Source organism: Protopterus annectens, chromosome 4.part0 (genome assembly GCF_019279795.1).
Source record: "Protopterus annectens isolate FY-2018-M chromosome 4.part0, PAN1.0, whole genome shotgun sequence".
Lineage (NCBI taxonomy): Eukaryota > Metazoa > Chordata > Ceratodontiformes > Protopteridae > Protopterus > Protopterus annectens.
Window position 1 is genome coordinate 137,448,671 of NC_056733.1, and position 21,416 is coordinate 137,470,086.

At 39.4% G+C, this 21,416-nt stretch overlaps 1 protein-coding gene across 1 annotated transcript in view; it reads left to right on the plus strand.

The window, feature by feature from the left end:
• Positions 1-21,416, plus strand: part of LOC122800226 (dynein axonemal heavy chain 17-like) — a 17,083,451-nt gene that overhangs the window by 14,545,935 nt on the left and 2,516,100 nt on the right. The window contains exon 67 of the mRNA XM_044069720.1: positions 13,662-13,866. Coding sequence (XP_043925655.1) covers positions 13,662-13,866 — 205 coding nt within the window. The remainder of the gene's footprint in view (positions 1-13,661; positions 13,867-21,416) is intronic.

The window sequence follows — 21,416 nt, forward strand, 5'->3', positions numbered from 1 at the left end:
CAACCTTTTCTTCACAGCAAAGTGTAGCAGCATCTGAGTGAGTCTTTCCAATAAAGCTCTGAAATGTTTTATTTTACCTCTCAAATAGAAGGTTTAGTTCCTAGCTCCACCCTCTCATTTCACAAACGAGTAACCTTAAGTGACCTCTTGTATCTTATGTATGAGTCCTTAATTGATCATATGTAATGGCTGCCTGACTCACAAGAAACAGAGCTGTGGTGTCTTTTGAAGTTTCAATATGCAGTTAAAAGCAGAACACAAGCAAAACACAATGTCAAGAAAACAAATCACAGCACTCAAATTATAAAAAGACAATAAACTAATACAAAATACAACAAATAAAAAGCAAACCAACCTTTCCCTCACAGCAAGGAGTAGCTGAGTCTGGGTGATCCTTTCAAATAAAGCTCTGAAATGTTTTATTTTACCCCTTAAATAGAAGGTTTAGTTAGTAGCTCCACCCCCTCAGTTCACAAATGATTAAACTTAAGTGACCTATTCTATCTTATATATGAGTCCTTAATTGACTGGTTCTGATTTCTGCCTGACTCACAAGAGACAGAGCTGTGGTGTCTTTTGAAGTTTTAATATTCAGTTCAAACAGAACACAAGCAAAACACAAGGTAAAGAAAGCAAATCATACCACTCAAAATATAAAAACACAATAAACTAATACAAAATACAACAATAAAAAGACAACCAACCTTTCCCTCACAGCATAGAGTAGCAGAGTCTGGGTGATCATTTCCAATAATGCTCTGAAATGTTTTATTTTACCCCTTAAATGGAAAGTTTAGTTCCTTGTCCCACCCCCTCATTTCAGAAATTATTAACCTTAAGTGACCTCTTCTATCCTATATATGAGTCCTTAATTGATCTTTGGAGACCAGGTAGTCTAGAAAGCTTCTTCTGGACAATCTCCTTCTTCTGCTCTGAGTTTGGAGCCACCTTCAAAAATAAAAAAGGTCTAAGATCTGACCTTGTCAGATCCTACTGCCCCCAAGATTATAATGGTTTCAGATCCAACTTCTTTGGATCCAATCACATGTCCAGGCAGGTTTCCTTGGCTCTGGTCTCCATGCTTCTCTTTGGAGCCAGTATCTCTGAGGTTGAGGTCTCCTTTTCTGCAGGAGACTCCAAAAAACACTTCTCATCCTCCCTCAGCATCCTCCTCCATCAGGTCATCCCAGAGTCTTTCTGAGCATGATATGGATAGGATGATGAGAAAGTTCCCTAGAGATCATATCCAGATAGGGGTCCTTTGGGCTTCATCCTCTGTTGAATCCGTGAGTCTGCAGCCTTCAACACACACCCTTCAGTGAATCCTTCTCTAATCTGACCTGTGGTTTTGGAGCTGTTAGATCCAAAGATTCTGAGAGTCAAGGCATCAGATTTGAGAATGTTTCTGTCTTCGACTCCGAATCTTTCCCTGATCCATTTGGCTCCAAGTGTTTTGATGCAGAATGAGTCTTCTAACTGAAGTGTCAGCATTGGGTCTGGGGTGATGACTTTGACTCCAAGGATTTTGGATCTGTCGCTTCCCCTCAGTGCCTCAGCATTGGACAGAATGGATCTGATTCTGTCCTTGGGGCATAACTCAGAGGGAGTTTAACATTAGCTGATCTGAGAGCTTCTGCTCTGGGAAGGCTGATTTCTACTTCTCTTGGACCTTCTGCCTTTGAGGTAGTGGAAAGGGGTTTCTCCCATCCAGGGGATACTTTGGCTATCACCTCTTTGGATTCTACTCCCATTGCTCTTCTAGATTTGAGTGCTAAGTCTCTTTATCTTATTCCACAGGGACGGTCAACCTGTAACAGCTTCCAGACAGTCCCTGCTCAGGGACTTCCCCTTTCTTCTGACACTTCACCAGAGTATTCTACTGAAGAGGTTCCTGAGAAGAAACTGTGCAAAAGGAGGCACTTAAATCCCCCACAGGAATCATTGACAGAGGACACTGAGTTTGATGAATGGGAAGGGTTCCCAGATCTTCACTAGAAGGGGTCTACTTTTAAAACTTGAAGTTTCAAAACTTTGAATTTCTTATGGTTGAGACCATAAGATCAACATTTTGATACTTTGAACTGTTTAAATGGAGATCGCTGTACAGCGCAGAATAGGAAATTTACCATTTCCTCACTGTAGTGTGATCTTGGAGTTGGTTTATTTAATTAGCAATGGGTGTGGGGGTTGCAGGGGGCTTATGCCCCTGCAAGAACTTAAACTTTTATTTATTTATTTATTTTTTTTTTTTTGAAGTTTCAAAAGTTTCAAAACTTCAATCTTAAGGTCTTGACTGTAAGAAATTTGAAGTTTTGAAACTTCAAGAGTTAAAAGACACACCAGAAGACGTCTCATTTAACGACACTTTAAAAATCCTGTGTCAGAAAGGTGGATGGTCTTCCTAGAACCCTTGTCAGGAGGAATCACTATTCCTAGAAGCTTTGGGTCTGGCCTATCTGCATCTTGGGTTGCCACCCCAATTGGATGAGCTTGTTGACCTTGTCTCGCACCAGGCACGGAAAGAGCCAGACTCCATAGAGCCCATTCCAAGTGCCTGGACAAGACCATCAGTGCACCACCAGATGAGCAACATTAGTCCAAGGGGATTCCTGTATATACCATGGCTGTTGCAGCAGCCATGAAAAAGGAACTAGCTGAACAAAGCTCCTCTGCCCATCCCCCTAACATAGTGTCTTGGGCTTTGGGAGGGTGGCCTAATGGTTAAGGTGTTTGCCTTACAAACCCAAGGTGCAGGGTTTGAGTCTCACAAGGGATAGTTGGCTAAGCTTAAAATGGCTCTCAAGGGCAGTTAGCTTAGTACTAATCTATGAATCTATGAATCTATGGACAGAGATGGAAAGAGAGTGTATGCATCATCGACTTTTGCTATATGATCACTGAATTACCTGGCACATTTTACTAGGTTACAGAGGGACTTAATAAAGGAACTGTCTAGCTCTACCCCTGGGTCCATGTCAGGGTAGGAAGTAAAACCTTATTGTTCTCAACTGTTCACCCTATAATCTATAGCAAAACCATCCATGAGGTTAATTTCTCACATTGCTGAAGGCTTCTCCCAGGCCACAGGTACAGGCATATCCATTAGAAGGCATGCCTGGATGCACTTTTGTGACTTTGTGGAGCCCTTTAAAGCATCATTCATCAGTGCTCCTTTTTTTTGGCTCATCACTTTTTAGGCCACTGTTAGAGACTCTTTTCCATAATGAACAAGATGGAAAAAACATATCTGCCATAGGAATCCATTTTTCTACTCTGCAGAGATCTTTCTCAATAAATCAGTAGGGTGGTGAGAAAATGTGTTTTCAGAAATCTCAAGGGCCTTTTCAAGATTCAAATGGATACATTTCTCCCAAAGGCAGAGGGGGAAGTAATTATAATAGCAGAAGATGCCACCCATGCAGCAATGGGAGTCTGCAAAATCAAGAGTCTCAAGATTCTTTCTTGGACAGACCCTTCCAGCATTCCTGAAAGGTTGCACAACTGTTTTTTTTCTGGAGACAGTCTGGGGATGCTTGCCTTTGCCCTCATAAGCCTGGATATCCATCACAAAAGACACATGGGTGCAAAGAATCATATGCAGAGGATATTTTATTCCCTTTTTACAAAATCCACCAAGGATAAGAAAGTTTCCCTGATGTTCCACCCAGTCAATGGGAGCAAGCAGCCCTGGAAATCAAAAAGCTGCTAGACAAGAGTCATCCAAGAGGTTCCAGCAGACAAAAGAGGACCCAGTTTTTACTCAATATTCTTTTTATGCCAAAGAAAACAAAGAACTTGAGACCCATTCTGGATCTCAGTTATTTAAACATTCATAAAGAACTCCAAATTCCAGATGTCCATGGTTCATTCTGCCATTGCTCCAGAAAGGCAATTGGGTGTGCTGTATAGATCTGTACTGTATAGATCTGAAGGATGTGTATTATCACATAAAAATGAACAGACAATGCAGAAGATTACTTAGCTTCTGGCTGGGAGCCGGTCATTATCAGTTCAGGGCCCTGCCTTTTGGTCTCATTACAGCCCTCAGGGTGTTCACCAAATGTATGGCAGTGGTTGCAGCTCATCTAAGACTGCATGGATTCAGGGTGTTTCATTAGTTGCACAAATGGCTTCTCACCACATCAACCAGGCATTTATTGATAACAGCCAGAAATTTCAGTTGACTCACATTCCAAGTATCACTATAAATCTTGCAAAATCTAAATTTCAACCAGTGCAAGTCTTGGAGTTTATAGGAGCTCACCTCCACACAGTGAATCTTCAAGCATTCTTACCACAGAGCAGAATTCTTACTTTAATGTAACATGTCAGTCAGATTCTGTCTCATCATTTTCCTCCAGCCAAGCTGGTTTAAGAGCTCTGGAATCGATGGCTGCTGCAATCACATTGATACCAACAGCTCATTTTCATATGAGGATCCTTCAGTGGACTTTTTAAGTGCAATGGTCCATTCTACATCAACCCTCACAATTTCCAAGAAAACAGTCTAGGGTATGCAAGGACTCATTAGTATGGTGGATCCAATCCAACAAGATTTTCCAAAGTCACCCCTCTGTTCTTCCTCCACCCATAGCCACATTGACAATGGATGCCTCCCAGTTTGGGAGACCATATTGCATATAAGTATGCTTGAGATGAGAGCGGTGCTATTAGCTTTGCTGGTCTTCCAGAACTCTCTCCCTCTGGGGACAATTGCTGTTCAAACAGACAATAGGTCAGTGGTTTAGTAAATCAATAAACAGTGGGGAACCAGATCTTACCCTCTTTGCCGAGAAGCAGTGAGAGTTCGGCAATGGGTGATCTCATCCAACTGCTTTCTTATAGTGATGCACATTCCATGGAAAACAAATGTACTAGTGGACAGGTTCAGCAGAGCTATTGTGATGCCTCACAAGTGGTCTCTCAGTCAGTGACAAGCATGATCTTCCACCAGTATGATCAACCATGCTGCGTCTTGTTCACCTCTCCCCTCAACAAGTGCAGCAGGTTCTTTGCCCTAATCTCTCCTCAGGGATGGTTTCTGAGAGATGCTGTAGCGCACATTTGGCCCTGTGGTCTTTATCCTTACTCTCCCCATCCCTAATTCCCAAGTTTATTCAGAAAGCTTTCAGGTTCAACAGCAAAGTAATCCTCATTGCTGCCTTTTGGCCTCAGCAGATTTGGTTTCCATTCCTTTGGTCTCAACTAATATATCCTCCATTGACAATGGACCCCAGTCCAGATCTCCTCTCACACCCATCAGGCTTGACTCATCCAAGCATACCAGGCTTTAAATTGACCACATGGTTTCTCCAATTCCAGTGATGGCTATACATTCAAGGCTTTCTTCTCCTGTTCAGAGAATTTTGTTTTCATCTCAGAAACACTCTACAAGAAAGATTTATAAAAGTAAATGGAAGAGATTTTCCTTATGGGCTCATCAGAGAGATTTGCATCTGCTCCAATCCCTGCTGTTTTAGAATTTCTAACATTTCTTTTTAAGGTGAGGCCAGTTTCTCTACATTGAAGTTCAACTAGCTGCCATTTTAAATTTTCAGGTCAGAGATAATGCTTTCCCTTTGGATCATCTAAGCTGCGTAAGGCATTCATTAGGGGTACTTTTTTAACTTAGGCCACCTATTAAGGACCCTATGCCACCTTCGGATCTTACTTTAGTTTTGCAGAGTCTAATACAGTCACCTTTTAAACCATCTGCAAAAGTGGACCTCAAGTTTCTTTCTTGGAAAACAGTTTTTCTTCTTGCCATAACTTCAGCAAGGCATGTCTCTGAATTCTAAGCTCTCTCTTCAAAACTGCCTTACTTGATCTTCTAAGGACAAATCCATCCTTCTTACCCAAAATTGCACCAGAAGGAAACATCAGTCAAGTCATCAATTTGCAAATTTTCTTCCCTAAAGTTGAGAATAAAGGAGAATATATGCTCCATTCTTTAAATGTACATAGCCAACTTTGTTTCTATCTTCAGAGAACAAAGGAAATTAGGAAGACTGATCACTTATTAATTTCCATTTGCCAAAAACAAATTGTGCAGGCATGTCTCAAAAACTACAATAGCCAAATGGATAACTAATTGTATGTGTCATGTGTATGCCTTAAAAGGATGACCTTGCCAAGACAACCAAAATCTTATTCAACTAGATCAATGGCTACATCATCTGCTTTTTGGTCAAGGGCTTCCATTGATGATATTTGTGCAGGTACCACTTGGCCTAAAGATAATACCTTTGTGGCCTATTATAAATTGGACATCATCTTCAGGAACAGAGCTGCATTTGGCTCTGTGGTACTCGAGAAATCCTTCCATGAGGGCCACCCATGGTTGCTGTAGCTGGGGACTCTGTCTCATTTGATGAGGAACGTATGAAAATGGCAACATCAGATATTTAAGTTAGGTACTTACCATAACTGTGCATCTGTATTGTCTATTTGCATTCTTCATCAATGCCCCTCCCACCTTTCCCCATCCTTATCTTTGAGAATGACCTGGTGGAGTTTGTCAGGAACCATTGTTCTTGTTTGAGCCCCTGTTCTGTTCTGCTACATTTTTTCTATCAGTATTATGGCTGTTATAATTTTCAAACATAGCTTAGAGGCAGCAAACTCAATCTGAGGTAAAGCAGTGATCGGGGGCATTATGGGTAAAGGGAGGAGCTCGAGAGTTGGGTCCTAGATTACATAAAAGTGGCTGAGTCGGATCCAAGGATCGGATCTGAACCCATTCCTTGAGGAAGAATGAAAATGGACAACACAGATGTATAGTTATGGTAAGTAGATAACTTAAATGTATCCTTTAATATGCCTGACAAACCTGCTGGCTTTAAAAATGTTCATCTTGTGGGCACAAGATACCTACCTCAGATGCCCATTCGGAGTGTGTGTGTAGTGTCTTGGAGCTGCACATCTAGAGATGGAATGCAAAATTTGTTCCAGCTTCAACCAGAGAGCCTTGGTTTAGTGCAGGAACAAATTAGTTCTTAAGGGTCTATTGTCTTCCTCTTCTTCACTATCTGGAGCTTCCCGTTCCACTCAGAAACTGGTAGAGAAACCTCAAGGTGAAAAGACAGAGAGAAGGCCAAATATAAGCCAAGGGAGTTGAGGAAACACTCCCCTGACTGCTGTCTTCACTCAGCTCCAGCTTCAGCTTAAATGGCCAACATTTCCAGGACCTCAGATTTGTCCCACTCCTTCAGATCTGAAAACTTTGGCTCCTAAGTCACCAATCCTTTTACACCCTCAATTCTCTCCTGAGCCAATATCATCCAGAATATACTCTCAGTTTTTCAAAGAGAATTCACATAGAGTGTCAAGACTTCTGCCTTCCTCCTCATCCTTCAGGTCTACCATCAGATTCCTTTCACATGCTCCAAGTTTCAAAACTTCAAACTGCAAATGGTTGAGGCCATAAGATCGAAGTTTTGAAACTTTGAACATTTTGAATGGAGATCGCCGTACAGCATGGAACGAGAAATTTACCATTTTTCTCATTGTAGTTGGTAAATTTATTTAGCAGAAGGTGTGTGTGGGGGGCAGATGACTTGCCCCCCTGCAAAAATGTAAGCAAAAATGTTTTTGTTTTTATTTTTTTATTAGAATTTTGAAGTTTTAAAACTTCGATCTTATGGTTTTGACCATTTACAGTTTGAAGTTTTGAAACTTTGAGTTTGTGACGTTGATACCTACCAGCAGCCTGTCTAAAACAGATGCTGACAGGATGATGAGTACATTTTGCAGGACTCAGATTCAGTTGTGAGTACTCCTGTCTCTGTCTCCCATTGGACTTGTGAGCTTCAGACCAGCCCAAACACCATTACTAACTCCTGCTCCAATCCATCCCTCTGCTTTGGAGGTATTGGACCTGAGAATCCAGGGATTGTTGAAGTTTGATCTGAAATCTTGGCCATCGAATCCAACACTTTCTCTGATCCATCTGGCCCCAACCTTGTCAGAGCTGAAAGATCTTGGAGATGTAGCTTTGGCACCAGATCTGGGGGATAGAGGTTTTACTTTGAGGCTTTTGAAGCTGTCACTTCCCCTCTGGGCTTCAGTGATAGCTAGCTCAGCTCCGACTTCTGTGTTGAGACAGAGTCATGGGGAAGTCTTGGATTTCTCCAGGCAGCAGCTTCGGTTCCTACTGGAGTGGTCATGAGCTCACTGTTGGCTTCTGCTTTTGTGGCACTTGAGAGAGCTCTGCACATGAATGGAGAATGGGACATTTTTGCCCTTCCTACTCATGAGTCTGCTCATTCTTTCCTATCGGGACAGCTAGTCCACACTAATTTTGAGATAGTCCTTTTATAGGACTCCTCACACACCTCTGGGTTCTCCTCGGATCATCTCACGAGGAAGTTCCCCAGAAGCATAAGTGCAAGAGGAGGCAGATTGATTCCCTACAGGAGTCCTTAACATAAGACACTGACTTTGATGAAGGGGAGGGGTCCTCAGATCAATCCATGAGGATGTCTCACAGGGAGACATTTTTGAACTTCTGAGACAGAAAGGTGGTTGGTTTTCTGAAGCCCCCTCCCAGGAGGAGTCTGTGTTTCTTGAGGCTTTCAGAACCAGCTCAGCTACGTCCTAGGTGGTACCTCCAGCAGACAAAATGCTGGACCTCATTTCCCATCAGGCTTGGAAGATGTGTATATGACAGAACTCATTTCTAGAAGCCAGACAAGTACTTAATTGCACCCAAAGACCATGCCCATTGGAGCAGAGGACCACCAGTTGATGCCATGGTGGTTGTCACAGCCAACAAAAAGGAACTTGCTGACATTAAGTCTCTCTCTTCACCCCCCTACGGGGAGTCTAGGGGCTTGGACAGATTCAGGAAGTGAATTTTTGCTTTAGTAACCTTTGCATTATGGTCTTTGAATTACCTGGCACATTTTACAAGTTCCTAGGGGTTTGACTAAGGAACTTACCAAATCCCTCTCAGGGCCCATGTCAGCAGAAGATAAAAAGACTATCTTTGCAAATAGCCACTCTTCAGTCCCTGTTAAATGCCTCCATGCAGCTAGAGTTCCCATGCTATAGAGGGTGTTTTGAGAGCGGCAGGTTCAGGCATTCCTATTAGGAGGCACACTTGGATGTGCCTTTGCGACTTTACAGAGCCCTACAAGATGTCTTTCATCAATGCACCCTTTAATGGATCTATCTTATTTGAACCCAGAGTTAGAGATGATCTCCAGGAGTGAACAGGTTGGGAAAACTCTATCTGCTATAGGTATACGCTTTCCTAACACTCAGAGGACCTTCTCAAGAAACCAGAAAGGGGGTAGAAACATGTTGTTTCAAAAATTTCAAGGGTTGTCTTAGTACTCCTATGGAGATCTAGCTCCTTGATTCAGAGAGGGTAACTGTAACAGTAGACATCACCCATGCAGTGAGGGGCCCACAAAACCAAAGCTTCAGATTCACTTTACCACACTGCTTAAACACTGTTACTGGCTACTCCTTTTTGTGTGTCGTTAAGCTTCTAGTACCCCTGAACAGTTGCCCTTCTGCTGCACTCTGGAGGCAGTTGGAGGGTGATTATCTCTGCATCCAGAAGCATTATTATTAGCATATAATGTGTTGCCAACCACTCATTTCCTTCATAGTGGTCTGGCTTTCAAAGTATGTCTGAGTGGTAAACAATCATTCAAACCATGCCCTAAATTCGCTGTCAGTCTAATGATCCACAAAGGAAATGAGTGGTTGGCTACACATTATATGCTACCTTCATGATCAAATATTTAGTGCATCTCTTTATTAGATATACATATATGTGATTTTTACTTTTATGTCATTTTATGATCAAATTTTTGTTTGTTTTTGCTTTTAGAATGATGCATTTTTTATATATGTATCTGTTTTAAATGATGTTGGTATGAATATTAGGAATTGTAGCTTTAAGATGTAATTTGTCTTACCATGTGATTTCAATTTAATAGTTAAATATGGTGCCCTAGTCATTTACTTTTTGTATCACACCTGAAGAAGCATTTGGTGAAAGCACTTATGTGTTTTATTAAAAGACTGTCTGTGAACCTGGAGCTTTGTCTGCGTTGGTTGTTTCTTATCCTAGGATTTCTGCTTTTTTACAATGGAGGTACCTGGGGAGTAGTGGCTGTTGTTTTTTCATGCAACACCTTAAGAAATCCCAATCCCTCTGAGCTACATGCTCTAGGGACCTAAACCTTGTCACTGCAATAAACAGGACATGCTGGAGGGATAGATCCCTGTCCCAGAGACTTCCTATGCTCTGAAACAAGCTACCCATCTATGTCAAGCAAAGTTCCTCATTAGCACTCTTCCAAGAAAAATCTTAATGATTAGATGGGAAACAGGAAATACACCCCAAGGATCACTTCTGTGGCTCTGCTCTACAGGGGCACAGGAAATTAGCTTTCCTGGGTGGCATAAGCCAGGGAACCTTGTTGGCTAGGCTTACTTAGGCCTTTGGGCCGATAGCCTAGTACCTACTTATGAACCTATGAACATAAAAGGCCATGTCAAACCCAGAGCTGTTGGACATGCTACACTTAAAGAAATCCCAATCCCTGAGAGCCACATGTTCCAGGGATCTAAACCTTGTCATCACAATGAACAAAACATGCTGGAAGGATAGGTTCCTGACCCAGAGACTCCCCAGACTCTGGAATAGACTGCCCATACATGTCAAGCAGAGCGCCTCTTTGGACGTCTTTAAAAGGAACCTTGATGATTGGATGGGAGATAGGAAATTCACCCCGGGGATTACGTCAGTCTCCCTGCTAGACAGGGGTTCAGGGAAGTAAATATTGTGGGAAGAAATACCCAGATAATTGTTATGGCTGGGCTTGTATAGGCCCTAGGGCCGATAGATTAGTACCAACCTATGAACCTATGAACTTAAACCAATTTGTCAAACACTCCAAGTTCTGAGTGGTCAAAATTCAGTCCATTCTCTTTCTTTTGAGGAAGGACAATTGGATGTGCTCGACAGATCACTAAGACACATACTATCACATGAAAATGGACAGACAATCCAGTAGACACATTCACTTCCAGCTGGGAGCCATTTGCTTTCATTTCAGAGCCCTGCCTTTTGGTTTCACTACAGTCCCCCCCCCCCCCGGGGTGTTCACCAAATGTATGGCAGTGATTGCAGCTCCCCTAAGATTGCTGGGATTCCAGGTGTTTCCATACCTCAATGACGGCCTCCTCATGGCTCCAACCAGGCATGACATGTGCCAGGGACCATCTACACTAGGGCATTCCAGTCGACTATGACAAATATCACCTCCTTCCAACCCAAACCCTGGAGTTCTAGGAGCTCATCTGAATATAGTTTCTCAAATTGCTTGGCTTCCTCAGTCCAGATTCTCCAAATTGCAGCTTCAAGTGAAACATTTTTTATCTTCAGTCACCACCAACCAGGCTGGTCCTGCAGTTTGTGGGGTCACTGGCAACCTCTATAACCCTATGATGCTCAGCAAGATGCTACGTAAGAGTACTAAGATGGATTCTAGCAGCTGATTGGTCTATGAATTGACATCCCATGACATCTCCCATTTGAAACACAAAGATCTGCCAACAGCATGTATCCTGGTGGAGCCCTGCACCAAATGTTTCTCAGGGCCCATTGCCTAAGGCCACAGTGACCACAGACGCCTCCCAATTGGGGGGGGGGGGGGCTTTACCTTAGACACCCACAGGTGCATAGGTGATTATTAGCCTAAGTGCCTTGAAAGGCCATTTTAAGCCTAGCCAGTGAACTGAGGTCAGAATCAAACCTTGTACCTCGTGTCTGTGAGGTGAAGACCTTAACCATATACCAAATCCACCCCCCAAATTTTCCTTAGTGAGAATCAAACCTTGTACCATTTGTTTGCAAGGTAAACACCTTAAGCATTATGCCAAACTCTATTCTAAGGCAAGTGGTCCCCCTTAGAGGCCAGCCTTCACATCAGTGTCCTAGAAATGAGGGCATAGCATTTCTGGCATTTCAAGACATCCTTCCTCAAAGGCCAATTACTATACAAATGGGCAACATGTTAGTAGTCTGGAACATCAACAAACAGGGAGGAACCCACTCTCACCCCTTGTGTTAGGAGCAGTGAGAGTGTGGCAGTGGGTGATCTCTTCCAACTATTTTCTTTTAGCAATGTACATTCAGGAGAAGACTAACATTTTAGTGGACTGATTGAACAGGTCTATTCTTATGCCTCACGTGTGGTCCCCAATCCTTCAGTGGCAGAACAGATTTCTCACCAATGGTGCTAGTCATGCTATGACCTTTTCGCTTCTGTCCACAATTCCAAATGCAGCAGGTTTTTTGCCATAATCCTCCAAGAGAGAAGTCACTGAGGGATGCTGTTATCCATGATTAGCTCCCCCGGACTCCTTTATTATGCCTACCTACCTAATATGTAGAACTGTTTCATTGTCTAAACAAGTATTTAGCAGTATGAATGCTCATTTGATATATAATCATACCTCTCAGCTGTCCAGATTTTTGCAGAATATCCACATTTTTGCCTTATATTTTTGCTCAGTTCATCATAACATTTGTGATTTTTCTGGCAAGTCATTGATGATAGAAGTCACTAAATATTGATGAGTTTCAGACTTCACATCTTTCAGAAAATGCGTGCCAATGCAACATCCTTTATTCTATCAACTTTCTAAGGTTATAAGAGCAATATTTAAAATCTGTCCCTATGTTTGGGCATTTGTCTCCATTGCTTTTGCCTTTGTCCAAATTTCTTGGTCTAAGAAGTTAAGAGCTACATAATAATGTTTTAAAAAGTTGATGAAAATGTATTTTGTGGAGAAATACTGCTGCATTTGTTGTTTTATTTCTTGTGGGATGTACTTTTTAAGTAATTTTACATCTGTAAAGATTTTTGTCTATATACACAAAGTATGTACAAATAAATAATTAAATAAGGAGATACAGTAGCAACGTGTGGAGAACTAGGGCTATTTTGATGGCTATCTATGAACAGCAATGCTACTGACTGTATCCTTACAAGCTGAATGCTGAAGTATTAAATAGCACAAAGAGAACATAAGAGAACAAAATATTAACATATCCATAGCAGTGATTGTAATCCCTTTCTCTAAGATGAGTCTACAAAGAGACAACTTGTTTCATGACTCATATTGAACCTTAAGGAGTTAGTAGCATGAAATGACACGTAAGGTTTTGTGCAGCGGGTATCAGAATGTTACTTGGACGTGGAAATATGTGTTTTGCATTACCTCACAAAGGAAACATAAAAATACCTATTAATTAATTATTACCTATTAATTCTCTATGCAATACTACTATACTGCTAATTGTGCTTACAATGTGAGTAGTCCAATTATGGTTAAAAAAAATGGCATTAAGGGAATGTTTTTAACTCCACACAGATTACATCTTCACAGAGTCTGAAGAATGGCACAGTGAAAAAACTATATTTCTGTGACTAGGGCACATTAGCACATACTTTGTCCTATCCATGCCTTTTTAAAAATTGTTATTCACATTTACTCAGTAAAATATTCACATATACTTTATCCAGTCATATAAATATTTTAAGTTTTAGCAATTTTTGTAATTAGTTATTATTTTGTTGTTGTAAATACAAACTTAATTTAATGATAATTTACTTTTTACTTTAATATTTATTCAGATACATTAAGATTGGAGACAAGGAAGTTGAATACCATCCAAACTTTAGGCTTATCCTGCAAACCAAGTGCTTTAACCCTCATTACAAACCTGAAATGCAAGCCCAGTGCACTTTGATCAATTTCCTGGTAACCAGGGATGGGTTAGAGGACCAGCTGCAGGCTGCTGTTGTTGCAAAAGAGAGACCAGACTTGGAAGAACTGAAGGTATGTTTTTAGTTCTTAATTGCAAACTGATAGTTATTCTGCAACTAAAAGAGGTGCCTCAGGAATTCAGATGGAATTCTGTCTATATATATATATATATATATATATATATATATATATATATATATATATGCGTTTGTTACTAATAAGAGTTACATAGGTGATTTGTTCAACTAGTCCAGTAACTAGAAACTTTTTTGTTGTTTTTTATTCAGTCATAAACTCAGATAATCATATCAGAAATATGTAAATATATATAAAAGAAAAATATATAATATCTTGACAGCTTGGTATTGCCATTTACAAACCAAACACAAGCATGCTTGACAAAAATCGAAAAATAGAATATTTGTCATTAAATGAATAATAATGATGATAATAATTGTGATGAAAGGCAATACTGCCAGCTGAGCTAGCTGAAATTTTATAAATAATTATATGCCATTTGTGAATATTAACATAATTTATATAGAAGTGTAACAACAGGAGGTACCGCCAGCCCAGCTATCTGGAATTTTGTAAATAATTATGTCATTTGTGAATATCAACATGATTCATATAAGCTGTTTGTGTTGCAAATGTATTAGAGCTGTAGTATGTCATATAAGATGGTTTGTACAGACGTGTGTTGAAGAGGTATTTTACAAAGTGCTGTTTGAAATGTATCCATAGTGTACCCTACTGGAATAGAACAGAAATGTACATGCACTATTGTAACTGTTTAAATTTATATAGTTTTGCAGGGGAAACTGGAGTACAGGAGGTTAACTTGCAAAACTTGAGAAAAATAGCTGAAATTAAATTACTTTATGGCTAGGCCATAAAAAATATGTCTTTCAGTTTCAGTGCAGCAAGGAGGCACAATGTCGAAAACTGAGGCTTTCTGTATTGTCTTGGAAATGTTTTATTGTTTTTTGACTTCCACGATTTGCCATAGACCTAAGGAAGAGCCCTTGTTTATGTATTTTCACAGATAGATGCTAAATACTGCCAGATTCCAACAGTGGGGGGGTTCACCTGGGATAGGGTCAGATGAAAAGAAATTATGTCATTCTACAATCTATCCCAGCAGTAATATTTGAGATTAATTTGGGAAGTTTCTTAGTGAAAGACAACATTCTGTATTTTGTCTTGGACCTGACAAGACCCATTCACCACACATCTGCCTTGCTCTGAGTAAGTAAGTCTAGGGAACAGTATAATTCTCTTAGATATAGTCAGGAATATAGCAACACTTAGTTTAACTGCCTTTTCTTTATTTATTTGAGACTGTTCTGCAATGTTGTTTTAAATATTTCCTGTGATTTTGACTTCTGATGTCACTGTAAAAATATACTAAGTATGTTCTTGCTCTTTTATTATTTATTATTACATATATTTAAACCTTTCATTATGGCTGATCTGTCTAGAGATATTTAAGTTCTGAGAGTACTTAAATATCTATTTGGTGACACTGTGGGGCACTCCTAATAGCCTTGCTCTTGGTCAAACTACCAGTTGTATTGGTATTTACATTGCACAGTAAACTTGGACACCCTTTGTTAAGGGCCTTAAAGTAGCTGATAAAGAGTGACTGGTGTTAGTGAAAATTATCTTATAGTCTGAGCAGAAGAGGGCAGAGCTAGTAAACCTATGCCAGTCTTTCACAGGTGAGTATATACGTGTGTATGTGTGTGTGTGTGTGTGTGTGTGTGTGTGTGTGTGTGTGTGTGTGTGTGTGTGTGTGTGTGTGTGTGTGTGTGTGTCTGTGTGTGTGTAAATCAAACTTCAAAGAGTGTGTGTCACCTACTTGGGCAGGGACATGAAGCACTGGCTGGACAGAAAGGGTGCTGGAGGCCTTGGCTTGGTCACTCAGCTGATATCTCAACTCTGTAACTGTGCCAGTGAAGAGTCTTACTGGGGATCTGGAGAAAGAGGGAGAAAACAGCCCTGGACTGACTGTGGTCTCTGTGTGTTCTTAAGGGAAATTGCACTTGATGGAGAGCTGCATCTGGAAATACTGTGTGTATCTATCATTATCCCAATGTACGTCCCCCACTGGTGCCAGTGGTGAGGATTGAGGCTCTTTGATTACTGGTCCAGTGTTGGGGCATTATAATAATAATTAAATGTATATTGCTAGAACAACAATTAGTAGAACAGGAAAATTAAACAGTAAAAGACTGCCATAGCAGCATAATAATCCAGCAGTGCAGTAAGGCATCAGTAAAGGGAATTGCTTAGTGAGAATATTGTATAAGAACTAGGCTGGCCAGTGAAAAACAGATTCCAATGCACAGTCTACAAGACATATATTCTTCGTAAAAGAATATCACATCTACAAGTTGGAGTAAAATTATTATATTTATTCTAACTCTATACTTTTGAGTAGGAGGCTTAAGAGCTTTTTTGTAAACAGCTTCAGTAAAAAAAAAGTGACATTGTTTAAAAAAGTGACTCAGATACATATACAGTTGTAGAAAAGAAAACAAACCATATGACACTTATTTTGTTATTTTAACGCAATGTACATGTATGTTTTCTTTTTAACAATTTAAAAAAATGAACAAGCACAGGAGTCTGTTTAGTTCCAGCCTTACCATCAGGAGTGTTGAGGAAAAAATAAAAAATAGAGAAACTAGTGGTCTTAAAACTTTGTTGTTGAGCTCAGTTACAATAATTTCCAAAAATCATGAAACCCAGGTAGTGCTCCAAACCAACAAGCCTTTATTCATCACAGACAAGCAATCCTCAGTAACAAAAAAAATAAGAAATATTTTAACAATGTTAAACATATCAGCTTTTATATACTTAGAAGTAGGTGTGGAAAAAAATATATATATATTGTTTAATTTTAAACCAGCCTATTCATGGCAAACAATATAAACAGGGCCGTAAAAGTGCATTTTAGAACAGCATGTATCCACCCCCACACACTACTACTGATTAGATCAAACTAAATCCTAGTCAAGGAAAACACTACCTATCTAATTGCAACCAACATTCCAAGATCAGATATTAAGAAAAGCATGGCATATACATAGAAAGAGTTTTATCTAAATTCACTTTCGGCAGACTAATGCAATAAAGCCGTCATCAGGTCTGTGACAAGAACTAAAATCAAGAAAAACACATAGCTGTCTAACCATAAACATAAGCAAACTAGGACACTATAAATATAAATATATAGCTGTCTAATAATATCTAGTAAATATCCATGGATATTAGTGTGCATAAAAGCTAAGTTATTAACAGCTCAGAAAAAATGTCAGTGCTTTGCAAAAAAAAAAAAAAATGTCATTACAGTTTTCATGTTTACAGACCCCAAAACATGTTTATACAATGAAAACTTGTAGAAAACCCACACAAAAATACAGAAAACAGTGGAAGAAGCAAACAAGTAAAGTATAAAAGTGTGCAGGTGTGTGCATGAGCATCCACCAGTATGGTGGAATTATACCAATATTACATTGTGACAGCGGCATAAAAAAACCCTGATGTGATACAATAAATCTAATCAAAGCAGAATTGAGGTTAAAGTAACTAACTGCATATATATATATATATATATATATATGTATATGTGTATATATATATATATATATATATATACATATATATGCGTGTGTGTGTGCATTTCTGTATATATATATATATATATATATATATATATATATATATATATATATACATATGGGATCACTACATAATCTCAAAATGTTGGCATATCGAATTCCAAAATCCTGAGACTATATAGATGAAACCCCTAAATACCGACAGACCAGAAGCGCGAAATTCAAAATCCCGATGTTCGGAGATATTGAAGTAGCGCTTCTGGTGTTGCGGTTTGTTGATGGATAGGTGGAAGTTCAGGTAAGTATCTATGTGTAAGTGTGTTGGTTAGGGGCTTTAGTGTGTGTCAGTGTGTGTTGTGACTATGATGTGTGTGTGTGTGTGTGTGTGTGTGTGTGTGTGTGTGTGTGTGTGTGTGTGTGTGTGTGAGGGACGGTAAAATGTGTGTGTGTGAGTTTCCTTTGTGTGTCTGTTTGAGCGATCTCAGAGTTAGTATATTTAAGCAGGGGGTGTGGGGGCGTGAAGCCCCCCACATGGGGGTTGCAGGGGGGCTTGCCCCCCTGCTTATCTGTAGTGTAGGATGATATGTTTGATTGTGGGGGGAAGTTGTGTGTATGTGTATGTGTGTGCTGTAGGTGTGTTGTACGTTCAGGATTTTGGATTTCGTGCTTCTGATCTTTCGGCATTTAGGGGTTTCAGCTATATAGTCTCTTGATTTTGAAATTCGATATTTCAAAATTTCGAGATTATGTAGTGAATCTATATATATATATATATATATATATATATATATATATATATATATATAATGTGTGTGTGTGTGTGTGTGTGTGTGTGTGTGTGTGACACATAGTCTATACATATTTATTATTTAGTATATCTTTAGTACATAAAAATATTCTTCAAAACATTCCCTAAAACACCTTTACAGATTGTGTTGCAGCTTACATAAATTCAATGCACTCTTAATAGAGCAGTAGTAGTTAAGTCCTGGTTTTCTGAATGCATTTAATTTTAATTGCCAGCATAGTTCTTTTTTCTTCAACACACTATTGATGTTCCTTTCAAGCTCACCCATTTCCACACAGTGCAGAATGATAAATTTAAAACCAGAATGTCCGGGGTGTTGTAATAAGTGTTTGGATAAGGCATTTCTCTGGCATTTAAGTCTGATGACAGAAAGATGACCTGAGATCCTGTTTTTCATTTTATTCATAGTCTTAACCACATAAAATACAGAGCAATCATTACACATGGCCCTATATACAACTTTTTCAGTATTACTGTTACCGCCTGCTGAAAATTTCACCATCTTTTTAAGTTAAGGGCACTTACATTAGTCAGAATCTATCAAGTATTCACATAAAGTGCAGTTAGGTGGCCCACTGGTTTTAGTGTTCATGTTATCCTAGTGTTGCTTTTTTTTCCACATAGCTAAATGTGCTTCTGCTATTTTTATAAACAAAAGTAGGGTGATCTCCTAAAACCCTTACAAGCTGCTGGTTGTCAGTAAGGATGGCCCAGTTCTCCTTAATAATGACTGTAATTGTAGTAAAATTCCAAGTGTAAGTTAGAATGCAACTGTCCTTACTTTTCTCTTCTTTTGGACTAGGGTATCCTTGTTGCATACTTCTAACAAAAGGCCTATTCCCCATAGGTTTATTGTTATTTCTGAATCTATAATGGGATCCATGTTTGATTTGTATGCTCTGGTTAAGAAACCATTTTCAAGATCATTCATAATTTTGAGAAGAGGGGCCAAATCTGTGGTAATGCTTGGTAATCTGTAGCATTGTAAATGGTTTACATTCATCTACCCAAATTGCAGTCAGTCGGATCAACTTTGAACGAAGTCTGAAATATGAATGTTGAAAATGCAGAATACCAATATGTCCAGTTGGCAAATCTCGCCCCCTTCTTGACTCATGTTAACACTTGTTCCTAAGTCCAGAGTGGTAGGGAGATTTGAATTCTGGATTTATTTTGGGCATACTGAAATTCAGCATTTTGAATTTTTGTTGAAGCATTGTGATTGAGATCACTCGACTGAGTGCGATTCGGGTAAATGAATGTAAACCTTGTGATTTTTTTACATTGTGCTTAGTTTTTACTGGATGCATGCTTTCTCTATGAAGTAAGTAGTTCAGTTTTGTTGGTTTCCTGTATAAGTTACTAATTCATTTTCCTCTCTCTTTATCAATACTGACAGTCATATCAAGGAACTACACTGAGTATGAGCTGATGGAAATGGTAAATTTCAGGAAGGAGGTGGAGTTATTGATGTAATGGATAAACTTAGTGAGTTTAGATATCTCACCTTGCCAGACTATGAATACATCACTAATAAAGTGAATGTAGCTGATCATAATACTTTGGTATTCACTTTGCAGTACAAATTCCTCCTCCCACTTGCCTTAGGCTACATTGGCCAGGCTAGGGGCCATAGTCACACCTATGACCATCCCCCCAATCTGTTTGTAAGTCTTGCCATTGAAATTGAAAAAAATGTAACTCAATACCAAGTTTATTAGCTTTCCCAAGAGTTCAGTTTGCTCTTGTGTAGCATTGTTATTTCTGCTATAAGCCTGTGTAGCTGCTTCAGTACAATACATGTGCATTAACTCCAGCATTACATAAACTGCCCAATTCCCAGTCCCACCTTCTTTTAAATTTCACTACTCCTTCTCTTGAACTTTATTCTGTGTGTATTGTTCCCAACAAATTTCATTTACTTCTGTGCAATTTGCTCCTTCCCTTTTCTAAAGATCTCACCTCCTGTTTTTTAATCACCTTTGCAATATTTAATACTTCAGTTATGGCTAATTTAAATTTTGATTATATTTTCCTAGTAATTGCTTTTTTTGTCCCATTTGTTTTGTTCTTTCCCATCAGACCTCCAACATTTATTTGCTTGAGAAAACATCATCTGAAGTCTGCTTGGAGTATAAAAATACTTGTGCAAACATGTCCAAGAAAAATACTAAACCTTCTAGACATTGTTGCATACCTGGATGTTATACAGCTGTCCTCACATTGTTCCTTTATACATTGCATTTTCATTCTTCCTTCCCAGTCTGTTCCAACCACCTCTGATAGATTACTATTATAGATGTTCATCATTTCTCACTGCTGAAGTAGTCTACAGCTATTTGGGTTATATCATGGCCAGGATGTAACAGCCTGCCAGTCTTCATAAGGCTCTGGCTCTTCAAGTGTCTTGAGATCCACAAGAAGAAAGCAGCAGCTTGGGCTCCAATTTCTTCAGTACTGTCTTGCCTCCCTCAAGAAAGCACCTCTCTCCTTCACAGTTTTGACAGTCAGCTCTGATCTTCCATTTCTGGCAGATAAGTTCCTTTTGTAAAACCCTTACATGAAGAAATTATATTTTGCTATTTTTTGACAGGAATTTGGCTGTGTCTGTTTAAGAATACCTTTAATGAGTAGTGGACATGTCTTATCAAAGTTTTAGTAGCTGAGACTAAAGTCTGGGGCTCTTTCTATGAGAAAAAATTACCGCTTTATATTGTTTATGAGTGAAATGAATGAAATACATGTTTAAAGCCACTTTTAGTGTATGTTGATGCTTGTGTACACTTTTTGACAACTTACCTTCATTTTTAGTTAATTCAATAACACTTTCTGTGAAAAGGGACTTCTGAATTGTAGGGAAATGAAGCATACTGGTTGTGCATTTAGTTTTGTGATATTTGGGGGGACTGTGCTGGAAAGTATAAGTCTGTGCACTGCTTGTGAACACTAGAGTGACAACTTACCTTTCAAATTACTTAGTCCAGCAATGCTTACTGACAAACAGGCTTCTCCCTTCAAAGGAACATGGATACCCTTACTGGTCCTGCTGTTCCTCCCCTTGCTGTACCTACAAAGAGAAAACAAATTAAAGGGCTCAGTCTATGCCTCAGATTTTGGTAGGTGACTCTGCAGTGACCATATCTTATTCCTCAAACCACTCACTGGTTTCCCCAAGACCCTCTGGTGTA